The 16632-nt window shown below is 47.9% G+C and overlaps 1 protein-coding gene across 1 annotated transcript; it reads left to right on the forward strand.

Annotated features, from left to right (window-relative positions):
* Positions 1-1194: 1194 nt before the first annotated feature.
* LOC138726347 (protein ELYS-like) lies at positions 1195-15140 on the forward strand. The gene is made up of 17 exons (XM_069868032.1): positions 1195-1444; positions 1708-1949; positions 8727-8907; positions 9154-9361; positions 9488-9604; positions 9809-9893; positions 10640-10790; positions 11499-11631; positions 11719-11897; positions 12080-12132; positions 13211-13301; positions 13389-13478; positions 13632-13763; positions 14051-14146; positions 14467-14560; positions 14814-14937; positions 15045-15140. Exons 1-17 carry the CDS (start codon positions 1324-1326, stop codon positions 15138-15140), a joined length of 2193 nt encoding a protein of 730 aa, XP_069724133.1. The 5' UTR covers positions 1195-1323.
* Positions 15141-16632: the final 1492 nt, after the last annotated feature.

Below are 16632 nucleotides of genomic sequence, written 5' to 3' on the forward strand. Positions count from 1 at the left end.
AGAGTACACGATATAATATCAAATCTCACATGAGATCAGAAGACAGAAAATTCTCTCGACTGACTACATTATAAGTTCCTGGTTTCATTTTGTAGTTGTAAGAAATGTTTACTGAAATAAAAGGTGCCAGGGCAATGATGAGCCTGTTGCTTGCCTTCTTAAGGCAGTGAAACCAAGATAATCCAGCCTCTGTTTACTGGATAAATTTGCAGCTGGTTCACTCCTGACTTGCTGTGTTGGCAAGGCTGCGTGTCTGTTCCGTACGGGGCCACTGAGCACCTGCGCCTGGTGTCCAGGTACTGCAAGTGATGTGCAAGGGAGGATGAATCCAGGACTGGCTTTAGGAAGTGTCGCTGTCTCAGCCGCACGGGGCAGGGAAAGCCCCTGTGGAATGAGAGGCTAGTGATGTGGGAGAACACCTGTCGGAGGTGGCTGGGTAACTGGTTAGAACGCCGGGGAGAAGGTGTTTCTGCTCTAGTGGGAAAGGACGGACCAAGTGTTCCTCAATCCATCGCCTTCTGGGTCTCTGATAAGATGAGTAAATCATCCCAGTTTATTGTGTCTGCTCTTCCAGAGGCTTTTTGAAGAAGCCATAGAAGTTGCAAATCATCGTTCACTAAAGTAGTTTGTATTTCCCTGTGTCTGGAATATCTCTTACTTAGCCATTTCTTAATTCTTGGAAATCACCCCAGCTTCTGCGTTCTTGTGCAACGTGTCTCTCTTGCCCTTGTGCAGTGTGAGCTCTGCGTGGAACAGCTTTAGTGTGGGAGCTCTCTGAAAGGCCTGGGAAGTTTTGGAAACACCACCAAGACGTGGCAGGGACCGGCAGGAGGAAGGAGGGGACTGGAATAAGGAATAGGAGATCTAAGTGTAGCAAACCCAGTGTTTCAAAGTCTGTGCTATGTTCACTTCAGAAGCGTGTGGAAACGTCCTTTCTAATCATGAGCTCTGAAAGTCTGAATTGCCAGGAATGTGGAAATATCCACTTTCCCTTTTCTGGAAGCAGTGGAGAACCAAGGTAGTTAAGGACTTAGTACAGCTTAATGTTCCAAAGGAAGATACCAAAAGTGAACACGACATAGATGGTATGTGACATCTAGTAGAAGACAATTGAGAGTAAATACTAAAGTATCAAATCAAGGGAAAGCTTTAGCTCTACTGTGAGATCACAAACTGCGCCAGGGCTGGTTTTGTAAGGAAAAAGCCTACAGGTGCCAGAGAGGAGATTTTTCTCTGCATAGTGATGAAACTTGTGTCAATCTCAGATGCATTTATGGCTGGCACGAGTCTCTTTTCCTGTTTTTTTTTTGTTTAGAGTGCAGAATGCGATCCCTAACGGCGCAGGCGACGAGCAGTCTGCTGAATTTCCCGAAGGAGTCTATTGAGGCACTTGGGGAAGATGATCTGCCCCAAGGTTCTGTGCTATGGGGCAAGATTTCTGGAGGTGAGCATTTTCTTTTCACTTAGGTCTTGGTACAAAGTAATTCTTGCCTGGGGGGTTCCTGAAGCACAGGGTCAGAGTATCAGGTGTGCCAGGTGGGTGCTGCTGAGAAGCCTCGGGTGGAGAGAGATCAAAAAGGATGTTGTAAGAATTCTAAGTGCTCACATGCAAAGATTAGCAAAGTGAAACTTTGAAATTACCACAACTTGCACCAATCTTGGACAATTGAAAGATTCTACTTCAGGCTGTTTTCATTTCTTTTCCAGGGAGCAAGGGCCTGGCGTGGCTGGCACGTGGTCCTCACCTTGAGGTGGTGAACCCCGTGACAGGCGAGCGGCTCTCTGCGTACCGTTTCTGTGGGCTTCACGGACGGACTCCCACTGTCCGTGTGGTCAAGGAGTTTTCCTGGTGGAAGAGACTGGGGCTGCTGGTTGGTGTTGGAAATGCTCTCTGTTTGTATGACGTTGAAGGATCCAGAGTGGTTAAATCCATTGCGCTTCCAGGAAGGGTACGTACTTCTTTATGTAATTTGAAATTACAAAGCTTTTCCGCTGTTAGATGTGCATAAGTCAGTTTCAGGAAAAGCTTTGGAACGTGTCGTTGCCGGAGGTATTTTATTTGTATTGCATTAACGTCTTGTCAGTTCAAACGGTGCAGTCAAGGGGGCCTCGATGTAAAAACCTGGGCTAACTAGTACCATTGTCTTTGGAGTTCACCGACAGTGGAACCTGTAAGGTGTCATGTGGGTAGCTAAGGCCCGGCGGTCGGAAGATCTCGCGATGTACGGAAAGGTAGGACCCCCTCCCGGGTAGCTAATTGCATATTAGTTCATGATGTAAGCGGACGGAAGTGACATCGTAAGCCCAGGCTATATAAGGCTGTGTTACGTACCAATAAACGCCATTTGCCAGCCACCACATTGGTGTCTGTGAGCTCATGGACCGAGTGGCCTGTGTTTGGTCACCGTGCCATTCCTGAACCAGGTCGCCACGGCTCCGGAGGCAACGCCCGCCGAAGGCAACAAGTGGTGCCGAAACCCGGGAGCCGGGAAGGAGCTCCGGGAATCGGGAAGTCGCTTGGAATCGGGTGAACGGTGGCCGGTGCGGCTGGACCAGCCCGGCGGGGAGGACGCTCCCGGACCCACAAGGAAGATGGAAGCCCATGTGAAGGTCGTATCACTATTATTTGAGACAGATTGTAAGCCTAAAGATTTTATTCTCGCCGTTGCGAGACTTTTAGAGCTTGGGGTCATTGACCAGCCGGTGGATATTCTCCACCCCGAGGTGCGGGATGAATGCACCAAAGCGTTAGCTGAGGAGGCGATGTCCTCGGGTTGTGCAGAAAGCCTTAAGTCGTGGGGGAAAGTCGTACAGGCCCTGCAGGAGGCCACGCAGGAGCAGGAGACCTGGAGGGCGGCAAGGGACTGTTTGCCGGCCACCCCGGGATTGGGGGTCGGGGCGGCCACGCGGACTCTGCACCCCCCACGTGGTGATGATTATGCAGAGTCTAAATGTTTGCGAGAGGGTGATACGTCCCCTCAATCCCCAAACCCCGAGCCGCTCACGGAGGGACAGAAACGAGCGAAATCCTTCTGGGGCGGGTTGGCCGAGGAGGCCGGGGGCGCCGCTGGGAAAGCGGAGCCCGAGGAGATCTCGGGGAGAGCGGCACCTCCTGCGGCCCAAGATGGCGCCGAGCGGGAAAGGGAAAAGCGGGGTGAGAACGTTCGCGGCGCGAACAGGGAGGAAGCGCTGGAATTGAATGGCGCGTGCGAGCGTGACGGGGAGGAGAACATGAAAGAGAAGGGGGGGGGGGGCGAGGGGCGGAGAGCCAGTCAGCGTCCGTCTGCTCCGAGCAGCAGGCGGGGCGAGCCGGGGGGAGGGAGCGGCCTCTCTGCAAGGGGAGTGGGCGGGGCCGGGACCGAACAAAACGAGCTCGGGGCCCGGAAGTGACCGGTCAGTCGAGTTCGGGCTCCGGCTCGGACACTAGTCCGGGCGGGTGGTCCACAACCGACTCGAGCTCAGAGGAGGAGGGAGTGGGGGTGCATAGAGTTAAAAGCCGACACGTCCCCACTCGAATTAAAGAAAAGCCGAGAGGGGGACAAATCCCTCTCACGGATTGGAGAAAAATAAAGATAGCGTGTCCCGATGGGGCCCCATCAGCCACACTAGCATTCCCGGTCCGGGTGACAGACGGGGGACAGAGGGTCCACTCGCCAATAAACCCTCAGGACATACAAGCAATTGTTAAAGCAATTGCAGATAAAGGACTTAATTCTGCCATGGTCTCCACCCTCATAGACAGCGTTTTCGGTGGAGATGACATGCTGCCCTTTGATATAAAACAAGCTTGTAGATTAATATTCGACGGGGCAGGGATGATTGTGTTCAAACAAGAATGGGAGGACAACTGCGTGAGGCAGCTGGCCCAAGTCGCTGGGGCAGATCACCCACTGCACGGCTCCAGCCTGCAGCGGCTCATGGGAACAGACCCAACCATGATCACCCCTCAGGCGCAAGCTCAGGGCCTGCGGGCCCATGAAGTCATGGCAACTACCCGTGCGGCCAGAGAAGCCATTCGCACGGCTTCTAGAGTTATCGCCAAGCCATCACCATGGTCCACGATAAAACAAAGTGAAAGTGAGAGTTTCACACAATTCGTAGACTGTCTCCAGGCAGCAGTCGACTCTTCGAGCCTGCCTGCGGAAGCAAAAGGCCCGGTCGTAGCAGAATGCTTGCGTCAGCAGTGCAACTCGGCAACCAAAGAAGTTCTGCGGTCATTGCCGGTGGGGTCGAGTATCGCAGACATGATCAAGCATGTCGCGAAGGAAGAGCATCTAGCCCCAATCCAGGTGGCCGTTAGCACCGCAATAGCCAACGTGATGGCATGCTCTAAATGTGGCCAGGTGGGTCACGTTGTAACAACCTGCCCTCGGTTTAATGACTTGCCAACAGCATTCCCCCTGCGCTGGAATCGACCCAGAGGACCATGTTGGGTCTGCGGGAAGCAAGGGCACTTTGCCAAGGAATGCAGATCTAAAACTCAGGGAAACAGGAGGGGGAGAGGGCACCTGGGCCACGCACGGCCCTTTCCCACTTGGGACACCAGGCAGCCCAACTTGCCAACCCCGAATGGGGCGAAGCACCCCCGAACCTGCAGCCCCCCCCAAGAAGCAACCAACTTTATGATCCAACCAGCGGTCCAGTCGAACCTGCCCTTATCTCAGGGACAGCAAGGACAACCCTCTGGGGGCGAGACCCCAGGGTGGCCCTGGCAGTGAAGTGTGATAACTCACCAGTGGTGTGGGGGACTTGTTCCCTTTATAATACCCTAAATGGCACTACCATTAGTGTCCCCTTTTTGATCGATACCAGAGCAGACGTTACAGTTATTCCCGGGACGAGTTGGCCCCCACGTTGGAAATTGGAAGATGCCCCTATGGTGGGAGGAGTTGGGGGATTAACCCGAGCTCGGAAGAGCGCTCAACCGATAGCAATAACGCTTCACACTGAAAAGGGGCCGGAGAAAACTATTACCCTCTTCCCATATGTTGTGTCGGGAGTCCCACCCCTGCTGGGAAGGGACGCTCTAGCCCTATTAAAAGCCAGAGTGACAAATTTACCATAAGGGCCACTGCCGCATACCCACTTCCACCAATTAAACTGAAGTGGAAATCATCCGACCCAGTACGGGTCGAGCAGTGGCCCCTGTCGAAGCCTCGAATGGATGCTCTTCTTGAGCTAATTGACCATGAACTACAACGAGGTCATATAGAGCCTTCCACTAGCCCATGGAACACCCCAGTTTTCGTAATACCCAAACGAACCGGCGAGGGGTTTCGTCTCCTCCATGACCTGCGTGAGGTAAACAAGAAAATTCAACCAGTGGGTCCTGTCTAAACGCTGTTGCCCATGAACTCTATGATACCAGAAGGACAACCTTGTGCTGTCGTTGATATTAAGGACTGTTTTTTCTCGATAGCTTTACATGAGGCAGATAAGGAGCGGTTTGCTTTTTCTGTCGTGTTCCCAAATAGCCAACGCCCCAACTTGCGCTTTCAGTGGAAAATGCTGCCTCAGGGAATGATCAACTCGCCTACTATTTGCCAAATTACGATGGATCGAGCGTTAGCACCGGTTCGGCACAGTGGCCCGACCGCAACAATCATTCAATACATGGACGATACTTTGATCGCTGCGCAGTCAGAAAGTCAGGTGGACCAGCTAGTGTCAACAGTCTCAGAAACTTTAAAAATAAACGGGTTCGAGATTGCGAGCGCGAAAATTAAAAGGGGGCCATGTGTCAGTTTTTTGGGAGTGGGGATCACAAGTTCTTGTGTGACACCCCCCCCAATAAAAATCTGTCGACGCATCAAAACGCTCCATGATATGCAACAGCTAGTGGGGTCTTTGCAATGGCTCCGTAATATCGTCCTGATCCCTCCTGAAACCATGGCCCGTCTGCATGATCTTCTAAAAGGAAAGCACCCATGGGAGCAAAAAACACTGACGACGGAAGCAGTGAACTCTCTCGACTTCATCGAACAACAGGTATCGTCAAGCACACTTGCCAGATGGAACCCGAATTTACCATTTGACCTGTATGTAGATTTCACGGAAGGAGGGGGAGTAGGGGCACTAGCCCAGGGCCCCCCTGATAAAGCTCAACCTATACAATGGATAGTCCTAGGAAAACCGTCACGTGCATTCTCTCCAGGAATCGAGTGCCTTGGTAACCTCATCATGAAAGGCAGAAAACTCGCCCTAAGACACCTAGGCATCGAACCTGCCAGGATATACCTACCTTTCCGCAAACAGCTCCCAACGCAATCAGTAGCAATGTCTGAGTATCTGGCCATAGCCGTTGTCGGATTCGGTGGAGAAGTCCGGTATGCTACAAAGCCCCCCTGGACTCGGATGCTGGCAATTGTCGACATCGACCTCCCACGGAAAATCATGGACCGACCCCAACAAGGACCAACGATCTTCACAGACGCATCCTCAGCGACCTCAACTGCAGCAGCAGTATGGCAATCGGAAGGAGAATGGCACTGCATTAAAATGACCGATCGTGCGCTTTCAGTCCAGCAGCTAGAAGTGACGGCCGTAGTACTAGCATGCGGACTGTTCCCAATGGAACACCTCAACATAGTGACTGACTCAATGTTTGTGGCCAAGCTTTGCTTAGCCATGTTGGGGCCTGGCGTGTCAACATCCACAGCAGCTTTAATGTTAGAAGAAGCACTTTTTTCCCGAAAAGGTACCATATCGGTCATCCACATCAATAGCCATAACCCAATCAAAGGGTTCTTCCAAACCGGTAATGACAAAGCAGACGCCGCAGCGAAAGGACTGTGGATGCTAAGAGATGCCCGTCAGCTGCATGAGTCTCTCCATATTGGAGCTAAAGTGTTAGCAAAGAGGTGCGGGATTTCAGTTACTGACGCGAAACACATAGTAGCCACGTGGCCCCACTGTCAGAAAGCACCATTGTGGTCCAGTGGAGTCAACCCCAGAGGCCTTAAGGCCTCCGAGCTGTGGCAGACGGATTTCACGCTCTGTCAGTTGCTAAAACCTCGAGCATGGCTAGCAGTAACCGTAGACACATATAGCGGAGTCATTGTAGCTACGCAACACCTTAAGACCGACTCCAAAGCGACCATCCAACATTGGCTGACGGCTGTGGCATGGCTTGGCGTCCCTAATCAGATCAAAACGGACAATGGCCCGAACTTTGTCTCCAAATCAGTCCAGGCATTTGCTTGGAAGTGGGGTATCACCTTAATACACGGCATCCCATATAATAGCACAGGACAAGCCATAGTCGAACGAGCAAATCAAACGCTGAAATCTAAATTAGAGGTATTAGCAAAAACGGAAGGTTTTGTTAAAGCCGTTCCCCTGGGAGACAAAGCACGCCTGCTAGCGACTGCTCTGCTAGCACTAAATCAGTTCCCCCGGGGGGAAGAGGTGAATAGCCCAACCCAAAAACATTGGGCCACCCGAGCGTTAGAGGAAGGCCCGTTGGTCACAATTAGAAATGAGCTGGGAGAATGGGAACAAGGGTGGAGGCTAGTCCTGACAGGGCGAGGGTATGCTGCTATCAAGAAAGATGGTAAAATTAAGTGGTGTCCGCTTAAGTCTATTAAACCGGACTTACACGATAAAGCTAACGAAAACTGTGAGTTTCTGTCCACAGGATCAATTATCAGATGCCCTTGTAACCCGTACGCCCCGGTGGCAGGAGAGGACAAATCGACAAGCATCCTGTCCGCACATGGGAGTTCCGCAGCGGCGGAACCCAAACAACAGCGACGTAGCCTCTATGGGAAGGGGCTGCTATCTGTTTGTGTAATTTTGATTTTAGAACTGATTGTAATAATCATATTGGTATTGGTCTTTACACCCTGTATATTGAGTAAGCTTGCGTCGCTTGTTAAGAGCTGGCCAGCGAAGGTTAAAATTATGTTTGTAGAACACCAGCAGCTGCTTTAAGAAGGTATTGGGTTAGCGCTACACCCAGTTACATTTAAGTTACCATTGGCCCAAGTGTGCCAAGTGTTTGTTACTATGAAACTGTTGTTTACACGTTTAGACTTTGTATTTTAAATTCAGACTTTTGATGTTATATTTGAGACATGTTAAGATTTTTATATTTGTTAATTTATTTAAATTTGGTAAGATTATATATTCTTAAGATTTTATATTTGCTAAGATTTTTATATTTTATAATTTTTTGGCTATTTCGTTAAGCATAGGGAGGGGGGAAATGTGGGTAGCTAAGGCCCGGCGGTCGGAAGATCTCGCGATATACGGAAAGGTAGGACCCCCTCCCAGGTAGCCAATTGCATATTAGTTCATAATGTAAGCGGACGGAAGTGACATCGTAAGCCCAGGCTACATAAGGCTGTGTTACGTACCAATAAACGCCATTTGCCATCCACCACATGGGTGTCTGTGAGCTCATGGACTGAGTGACCTGTGTTTGGTGACTGTGCCGATCCTGAACCAGGTCGCCACGCCTCCGGAGGCAACAGTGTCAACTAGGCTGCACCATTGAAGTTAATTCGGTTCAATGAGTGCAGGAAGCGTAGGACTTGGAAAGCAGTAACAGATTTGTGTACAGGGCTTTTTTTTCCTTGATAGAATTGGAAACAACGCTTCGGCTTTCAGTCTAATGATCCTTCTTTTACTTTCTTGTTTCTGATGTGCAAATTCTGGCTCCACTTTGGAATGATTTCTGCTTAGCGGTCAAGGAGCCTAAATATTAACCTGTAATTTTCCTGTAGGTGATTGCTATTGAACCTGTAACTAATGACGGAGGAGTCAACGCAAGCAATCGGTACCTCCATCCGAGTCTGCGGTGGTTCACTGGAGTGGCAGCAGTGGCTACAGATGTCGGGCATGTTCTTCTGGTCGACCTTTGTTTGCACGACTTCTCTTGGAGCCAGAAGAAAATAGAAATATTGGGTAAGCTCGCAGTTTATAAACTTGAACTTGAAAGCAGGAACGGGTGTGTCTTTTAAATCACCAGTCTGCATCCCCCTTTGAAGGCACCTGTGAGCAGGCATTTCTGACTAGTGATTGCAGATGGCCATTTGCCATCGTAGAGTCCTGAAAGGCTTAAAACCAGGAGTGGCTTAATGTCAGAGGTGTCCTGTTACTTGGGAATGTTCTGCTTCTGTTCATTTTTTGTGTGTGTTTTTGTGTGCGTAGATCTCGATTTTGCCACTGCTTCTCCTGGTGAAGTTGCTCAAGTAAGAGAAACTGCGATGAGAGGAAAGAGACATCTCTGTTTCCCATTACAAAGCTGTTGTAGAAGAGCAGCATCCACGCTCTACTTCATCAGCAGAACCAATCAGCTCGTCGTGGGCTTTTCCAACGGCTCCCTCTCGCTGTGGAATATAGGAACTTTGACGAGGGAGTAAGTGAAATCATGCTGCTTGTGGCTACGTCAAACAGTTAGGATGCAATTAGAGCCAATGTTAGGGCCAGAGGCTCACCTTTTTTCTTCATTCTTGTTCCTTTCTTTTCCTTCTTAAACCTGTAGGCACAACTCTTGGCTCAAAGGAGGAAGGATTCCTGTCTGTGCTTTTACTTTTCAAGAGCCTGCGAATGATCCTGGCAGCTCCTGCTACTTGTGGGCTGTTCAGTCTACACAAAAAAGGTGAATGAAAACTTACAGTGAGGCACTGGATTGATTTCCTTTGTTCTATATTTGTTCACATCTAGTTGATAGTTTTTGCTTGGTTTAGTTAGCTGTGCAGGAGGCTGATGCCGTTGACAGAACTTGAGTCTAGACCTAATTAAATGATAATGAGGACTATAAAGCAGCTTTGTAAGCAAATGTCATCTCTTGTACCTTTTCCAGTGGAGGTGACGCTTTGACTTTACGGCTGTTGCAGTTAACATTTGTTAAACGAAGACGCACGGAATCAGGACGAGTCATGTATGAGGTAAGAGGTACATGGATGTGAAAAGATGAAAACAGTCGTTTTCTCTAAGCGAGTGTCAGTTGAGTTGGCAGGGAAAATGTTTACCAACAAAATTGGGAGCAGACTTAAACTAGAAAGTCCTTTGTTGAGTCTTCCTGAGCACTTTATCCATACTACTTGCAAACAGGTCATACCATTTGATACTGCAGTGTTGTGTGTTCCCAGGAGAGGCATCTGCAAAGAGTTCCTGTACGTTCAGTTCCTGACGAGGGTACAGTCTCTGCTTTCACAGCAGAGTCCGAGCAGCGCTTCTCATCTGAGAAGTGTCTTCATGTAGTTCTGGGCAACAAAGACACTCCTCAACATCTGCTCTTTGTCCACAAGACACATTTTCCTGTGTTGCATGAATGAATGCCGCTCTTGGAAAGAGAGTGTTTCAGTTCCCACCGTGTTCTAAGTAAGCAATATCAGAGGTTCAACCCAGTCCTGCCGGCTCTTGTGCGTGTCCTGAAGGAATTTGCTTACATCTGCCTGAAGGCCTTGTTCTGGATGTCCTCTCTGTTTTCCCTGTTTGCTGTGCTCGGTGAAGGAATTCACCAGTGAATTCTCCTGCGCCCCAGACGTAGTTTCTGTTTGCTGTCAGAAGTGAGCTCATGGACAATATACTATGCATCTTCTATCAGATTGATGCGTTCTTTGCTGCTGAGGTAGAAAGTACATTTGTATCTCAAAATGACCTTTTGTCTCCTTTCTTATTGTTTCCCCAGGATTTGGCATGCTGTGAAGAGAAGTTCGGTTTAGATCTCGCGGATGTAATCTTTCCCCGCACAGGGCAGAACAGCAATATGAAATTACTCGGGTGTCAGACGGTCGAAGAGTTCAATGACCGTCTGGACGAAGACGACAGCATGAATGGAGGTTTGTTCTGATGTCTGTGTTGGGTTGATGTGCTGGGGGGATGGAAGGCTCTTCCTTCTTCTGCCAGGGGAAATGATAGACCCCTACTTTGCTAACATCCAGAGAACACGCTCTCAACAGAGAAGAGAGGTCATGCAGTTTCTTCAGAGAAATTTAATATTGTGAATGTTTTATATTAGACTTTTGATTCCGATTTCCTGGCTGTTGAGTTTGGGGGTTCTATACCGATTTGATGTGATAACAATGTTCTTTTCTCTTGAACCTGCTGGAAAGGAGCTACTCTTGAACCGTGTCACTGAGTCAGCTGTGGGAATTGATAATGTCACTGGAGTGATACAAGTGTATACGATCATTATTTTGATGCTTTCAGAAAGGGGCAGTGCCTATGTTCCTAGCGCACTTTTGCTGAACGTTTCATCCAGCTAAAGGTCTTGATCTGCTCTTCATGTATGGAAAACTTAATTCCCTAATGACTGACTGTGTGTTTGGTTTGGCTTAGCATCGATGCAGTTTGAAGAAGAAAAACGGGCAGTGTGTCTGGAACGCATCTCAGAGATGTTTTCCCTTCTGTAAATGTCTGTGTTACTCTCGTTAAGTGTTGTGTTTCCTGAGCGATAGGATTGAATTAAGCCCAAGTAGAAAGTGGTGTTTTAAAAATATCAGTGTTGTATTTTCTACAAGGAAGAAACCGTGTCTTGTGTTTTTCAGTAATATCTCCTAACGCCAGCGTCTCATTCTTCAGTTGGCAAGGGTATGCGAGTGGTCAGAAATACCTGTCGACTTACTTGGGCGTGTTTGACATTAATGGCTGGCTCAATGCTCAGATGCCAGCCTCGCTAAGGTAGAGTTTTATTAAGTTGTTTTCGCTGCCCTTACAAATAATTCATTTGAATGTTGGTGTTTAGCTTACGCGCTTGTTTTCTTGCAGACCAGAATCCCTTCACGATTGCCCCTATTTTGCACTGTGGTCGCTGGATATGGTAACAAGCCTGGCTTCTCCAAACCTCGTTTTGGATATGATGGTAGACCAGACGAGTCTAGCTTGGAGAGGTCCTCCTTCTTACCTAGCACCTGGCGAGACTCCTCGTGTAAGCAGCTGTGGTTTTGGTAGGTATTTAATTGCTTTTAATAGTGATAAGCTTTCCTTGAGGTCAGGTGTCATTTCTTGGTTTTCTTGTTCATTGTGTCAATCAAAAGGCAAAGCAAAAGACCCTGAAGCCCCATAAACCCAGCCCAACAAGGGATTTAATATTGTCAAACGTGCTTTTTTTGGTGCTTTTGTAACGTAGCCTGTGAAATGGTGATGGCCAGAAAAGGAAAGGCCTTTGAACAGAAGCTGCAAGTACAGCGCCTTGGTAGCCCGGGGGATTTTTGTAATTATTGTTTGAAACAAGGACTATGAGTGCTCTAATGCAGAGAATGGGTGCTCAATTATACCTTTCCAAGTACTGCTGCTCGTAAGATAACTGGGAGAGTCTGTAAAGTTGTCCAACATTCCTTGCTCCTGCAGATGGTGTGTGCTTGCTGAGCCTTGGAGTTTTGCGTATGACTTGCACCCCCTTGTGGAAGGAGGTGAGTTTTTCCTGTCTCTTTCTTGCGAATGTCGAGAGATGGGCCCTTCCCAAGTTTTCTGTTGCACTGCTTTGGGTATCGGAGACCATTTTCTGCTCATCCTGCCCAGCCCCACACATATTTGTGCTCGTATCCTGCCAGTTTCACGCAGCTGGTAATGGTTTAGGTCCACTCTTGGGAGCATAAAACTGCCCTTGTCTCCTGTTGAAACCCGATCCGGGATTGAGTGTCTAGAGAGGAATAGACCATTGCTGGAGGAGAAGCAAGAAGAACAGAGCTGTTGAGGAAGGCAGGGAAAGCTGTTCCATCTTCTTTGCCTGTCCTTTGCACTCCCTGCATCGATCGTCATGAGCTGGGGTTTGGTTCCCTGATCAACTTGAAAACGGAGGACAGAAGGGAGAACAGGAACAATTATTTAACTGTCTGAGAAGAAATGGAATTGTTTTCTTCTAAACTGGCCAAATGGCAACTTCCGAGCCACTGCACAGAATGTGGCAACTAATCCTGAAAGAAGGTTCATCTCACTCCATCTTTCCCACATCAATCCGCTTGTGCCAAACAAGCCTAGAAAGCATCTTCCCAAGTGTGATTTAAAGTTGTGTGTTAGTTTAGCTGATGTACAGTGTATATTGTGTCGGTGTTTGAGGAAAAGGAAAGGCCTGAGTATTGAGAGAGAAGCTAAAAAATACTTCATTGAGCATTGCAAGGGCTGAAGTGACCTAGCCCACAAACTGGTTTTTGGTTGCCTTTGCTCAATTGTGATGATATCGTCCAGAGAATGGTGCTGTTGATGGTTCAGAGAGTGCCAGCATGGAAGTCGCTCATTTGATTTTGTGTGTTCTGCTTAGGAGGAGCAGTTAGAGGCACTATTGTCTGCAGCTGCCGAGACTGGTTCTTTAGAACTTCTGGTTGGGTACATTAACCGTTGGACAGCCGAAGGTAAGGCTTGTGAGGTTGTTTTTCTGGTTTGTGTTTTCTAGTTTGAAATTGGTCATTCACTTCTTCTTTTGTTCTCTTTTCTTACAGAGCAGCCAAGTGCTGCAGAAAATTTACAGTTTGTCCGTGAGTGCGCGTGGAACAGAGCGCTCCACGCCGCAGATGAATTTAACCAAATATGTGAGTAGTAGCCAAGTCATTCCCCAAACATCAAGTCATTGTTTGCTATTGAGCTTATTCAGTAATCTGCCGGTACCTGATAATTGTACGCATGTACTTTGAAACTCTGAAATCCCTCTAGAGGCTAATGATTTCATGTCTCTTCTTGCAAAGGTGTCCCGCTCTTTGATGGCTCCTTCATTGACCAAGAGACACACCGGTCTCTTCATCAGTGCCAGTTCCGCTTGTACAACCTTAGCACCATCTTAAACTGTTTGCCAAGAGAAGCCCAAGGGATTTGTGAAGGTTTGTCTAAGAGAACTAGTGAATCTGTTTTAGTAAGGTTTGGAATGCTAGTTGTCTTGTAGTTGTGGAAAGAGAATGTTGTCCTTAGTTGGGGTTGCTTTTTGTTTTGGTGGTGATGGTGAGATTTTTCTTCAGATCAGAGAGCAATACAGAGAGAAAAATGCAAAGGCAGGGATTTCTACCGTCTTATTTTTACACTTTCTATTTAGTGTGATGAAGGGAGTTCTATAGAAAGGAAAGGAATTGCATAACCAAAGCCATCTTGTGCCTTTTCTCGTATTTTCCAGACTTGACAGATAAGCACGAGCTAGCCGGCCTCAACTCCTTGTATGCACAAATGGTCATGTGGTTCTGTCGCTCGGGTCTCCTTCCAGAGGGTTTAGGTGAGAAATACTTGTTCATTTGGAAGGACTGTAAATTCTATTCCCTTTGAGAATGTTTTTGGTAGTGAACTTCAGGTTACACTACGTGTTCTGAATGCTGCTTCGACTGTCAACTTGAAATGGCCCTTGAGACAAGAAGGAATCGAGGTCTCACCTTTCTTTTAAGAAAGGCAGAAATGGGACTGGCTTCTTTCAGAGTTGGAGGCTTGCCTGTGCTGCTTGATGCTTAGCTTGTATGATCTTCTCTCTTTTGGAGTCAAAAGAATCGGTTTAGAAAATGCTGTTGCATCTCTAACTTGCTTTTCCTTTCTTGCCTGTAGATGAGAGTCAGCGTTCGTCTAGATGTTTTTACAATTACCCTCTGCTTCAGAGCCACTACAGAGCTCACCGAGAGAGACTGATGCTTTTGTCCAGGTAAGCCTTTCAGTACAACTCCGGCCCCCTTGCACTGCAAGTCAAGGAGTAGAAGTGAACGGTTCTTCTCTCCACAGTTGTATTTGCTGTGCTTGATGCATTTGCCAGCGGGACTTTTGGCTTTGGTGATGCACGCGTTGCGTTGAACACCGAGGTTACTGTCCTGTGTTCAGATGTTTACGCACACCTCTGCTTAGTGCCCCGTGGGGGTGGTGTTGCTGTCTTGTAGCAAACTTGCTCCTTTTTCTTTCAGAGGAAAATGGGATTTGGATGGCCTGATGATTGACGGAATGGTTTCCCACTTGGGAAAGCGAGTGGAGAAGCTGTGGTGCAGAGGCGAAGAACCGACTGGGAAATATCCCCCTCCTAGTTTAAAGGTGAGTGCTGTGTTCCCTGAAAACGCCACCCCTGCCCCCAACCCCACGCAAACAGCAGAGACTGGTGGAAGACAGGAGTTTTTAACAAACTTCATGTTTCCTTTCAGGCCCTGCTGCAGCTCTACTTGCTGGAAGACACTGTAGAAATCGCCAAACACGCAATTGTATCCTTTCTGGTTGTTTTTATTACACCTCCAGCATAGGCGCAGAAATGGTCTTAAACGTTTCTCATCTCCCATCTTGAAGAAGATATTTTAATTTGTGCTTCAAACACAGTGCAAGTGAAAACATTTTGTTTAGGACAAAGTTGTAGACAGAAGCACTGTCAGAAGCAGGGCTTTAAGTGGTTTAAGCTGGTGAAACAGAGAATTGCCTCTGTTGTTTGTTGCCTGCCCCAGAGGGGAGCCTAGAGAGCAAGGGCTTTGAAAACGGTGTAGGCCAGAGCTGCCTTCTTAGAAAGTGTCCCTAAAACCAGGGGTCAGAAAGCGGCCCTGGCAATGAGCGGTGTGCGTCCTGGTTTAGAGCCAGCGTTTATCCTTCAGAGCTCAGTTCTATTGGAAGCACATAGTCAATGATGTTGGTTTATCTGCTCAGGCAGTGAGGAAGAAAACCAACTGTAGAATTTGTTTGCTTTAAAAATGAAACACTGGATGTTCAACTGATTTGTGTTTCTAAGGGAAACTTTTAACTATCTCAAGCTGACCATTTTTTGATGCCTTACGGAAATCCAAGGGTATTTCTTTCTGGTTATTTAATCAGAATGCCATTTTGTGCTTAGGACCTGGCTGTCTTTAGGCGAGAACAGCTTCAGATGGCCACACTTAAGACATCAGTATTTTCTGCTTCCTACCCCTTTTCTATTCTTATTTCGTTATGTTTTTCTAAATGTAATGGGATACACTGTTGGTGTTACAAATGTTTTTGCCTTAATTTGCCACTTGATATCAGACAATGTACTTGCTGCTGGATATCGGGCAGGCCTTGCCAAATAACACAGGAACGTTACTGCAGTCCTTCTGCAAAGCCTTTGCTATCCCGCAGGGGCTCGTTCAGCTCATTCAAGGGTTTTGGCTGCTCGATCACAATGATTATGAAGTAAGTATGTTTCCGTTCAGTTAGACGTACCTTACAGTAGCAGGCTGTCCTCTAGAAAATGATGTTAAAGCATTGGGGCTTACCTAGTGACAGGTGCTAAACGGTGAGAAGCTTCTGTGTAGTTCTTCATGGGAAAGTGGTTAAGACAAAGAAGAAGTCACCTGGAAGAGTGCTTGCCAGCTAAATTTTCAAAGCCGTCCGCTTAGGTTATGTTCAGCGGACCAGCCGAGCACTTTCTCAAAACCAGGGTTTTGGGTACTTTCAACCTAAACACTTTGATCACAGCAGCAAGATTTGAGACAGAAGACTGCAAAAGTGGCTTTTCAACCTAATGCATGTTCTTCCTGATGCTGAAGGTTATTCTCGCCTGTCACAACATCAATAGAATCCGTTTGTGCTGCCTGGGTGTGTGCATGTATGAAACTAAACCTGATTTCTGCCTTCTACAGAACTCGCTGCCCCTGCTCTATCATCCAGCTACAGCCAAGACTGCGGTGTGGCTGCGTCAGAGGGTTATTCAGACCCTCATGTGCCAAGGAGAATGCAGGAAAGCCCTCACCTACATACGGGTCACAAAGCCATTGATCACCAGCTCCAGAG

The sequence above is a fragment of the Phaenicophaeus curvirostris genome, chromosome 13 (genome assembly GCF_032191515.1).
Source record: "Phaenicophaeus curvirostris isolate KB17595 chromosome 13, BPBGC_Pcur_1.0, whole genome shotgun sequence".
Lineage (NCBI taxonomy): Eukaryota > Metazoa > Chordata > Aves > Cuculiformes > Cuculidae > Phaenicophaeus > Phaenicophaeus curvirostris.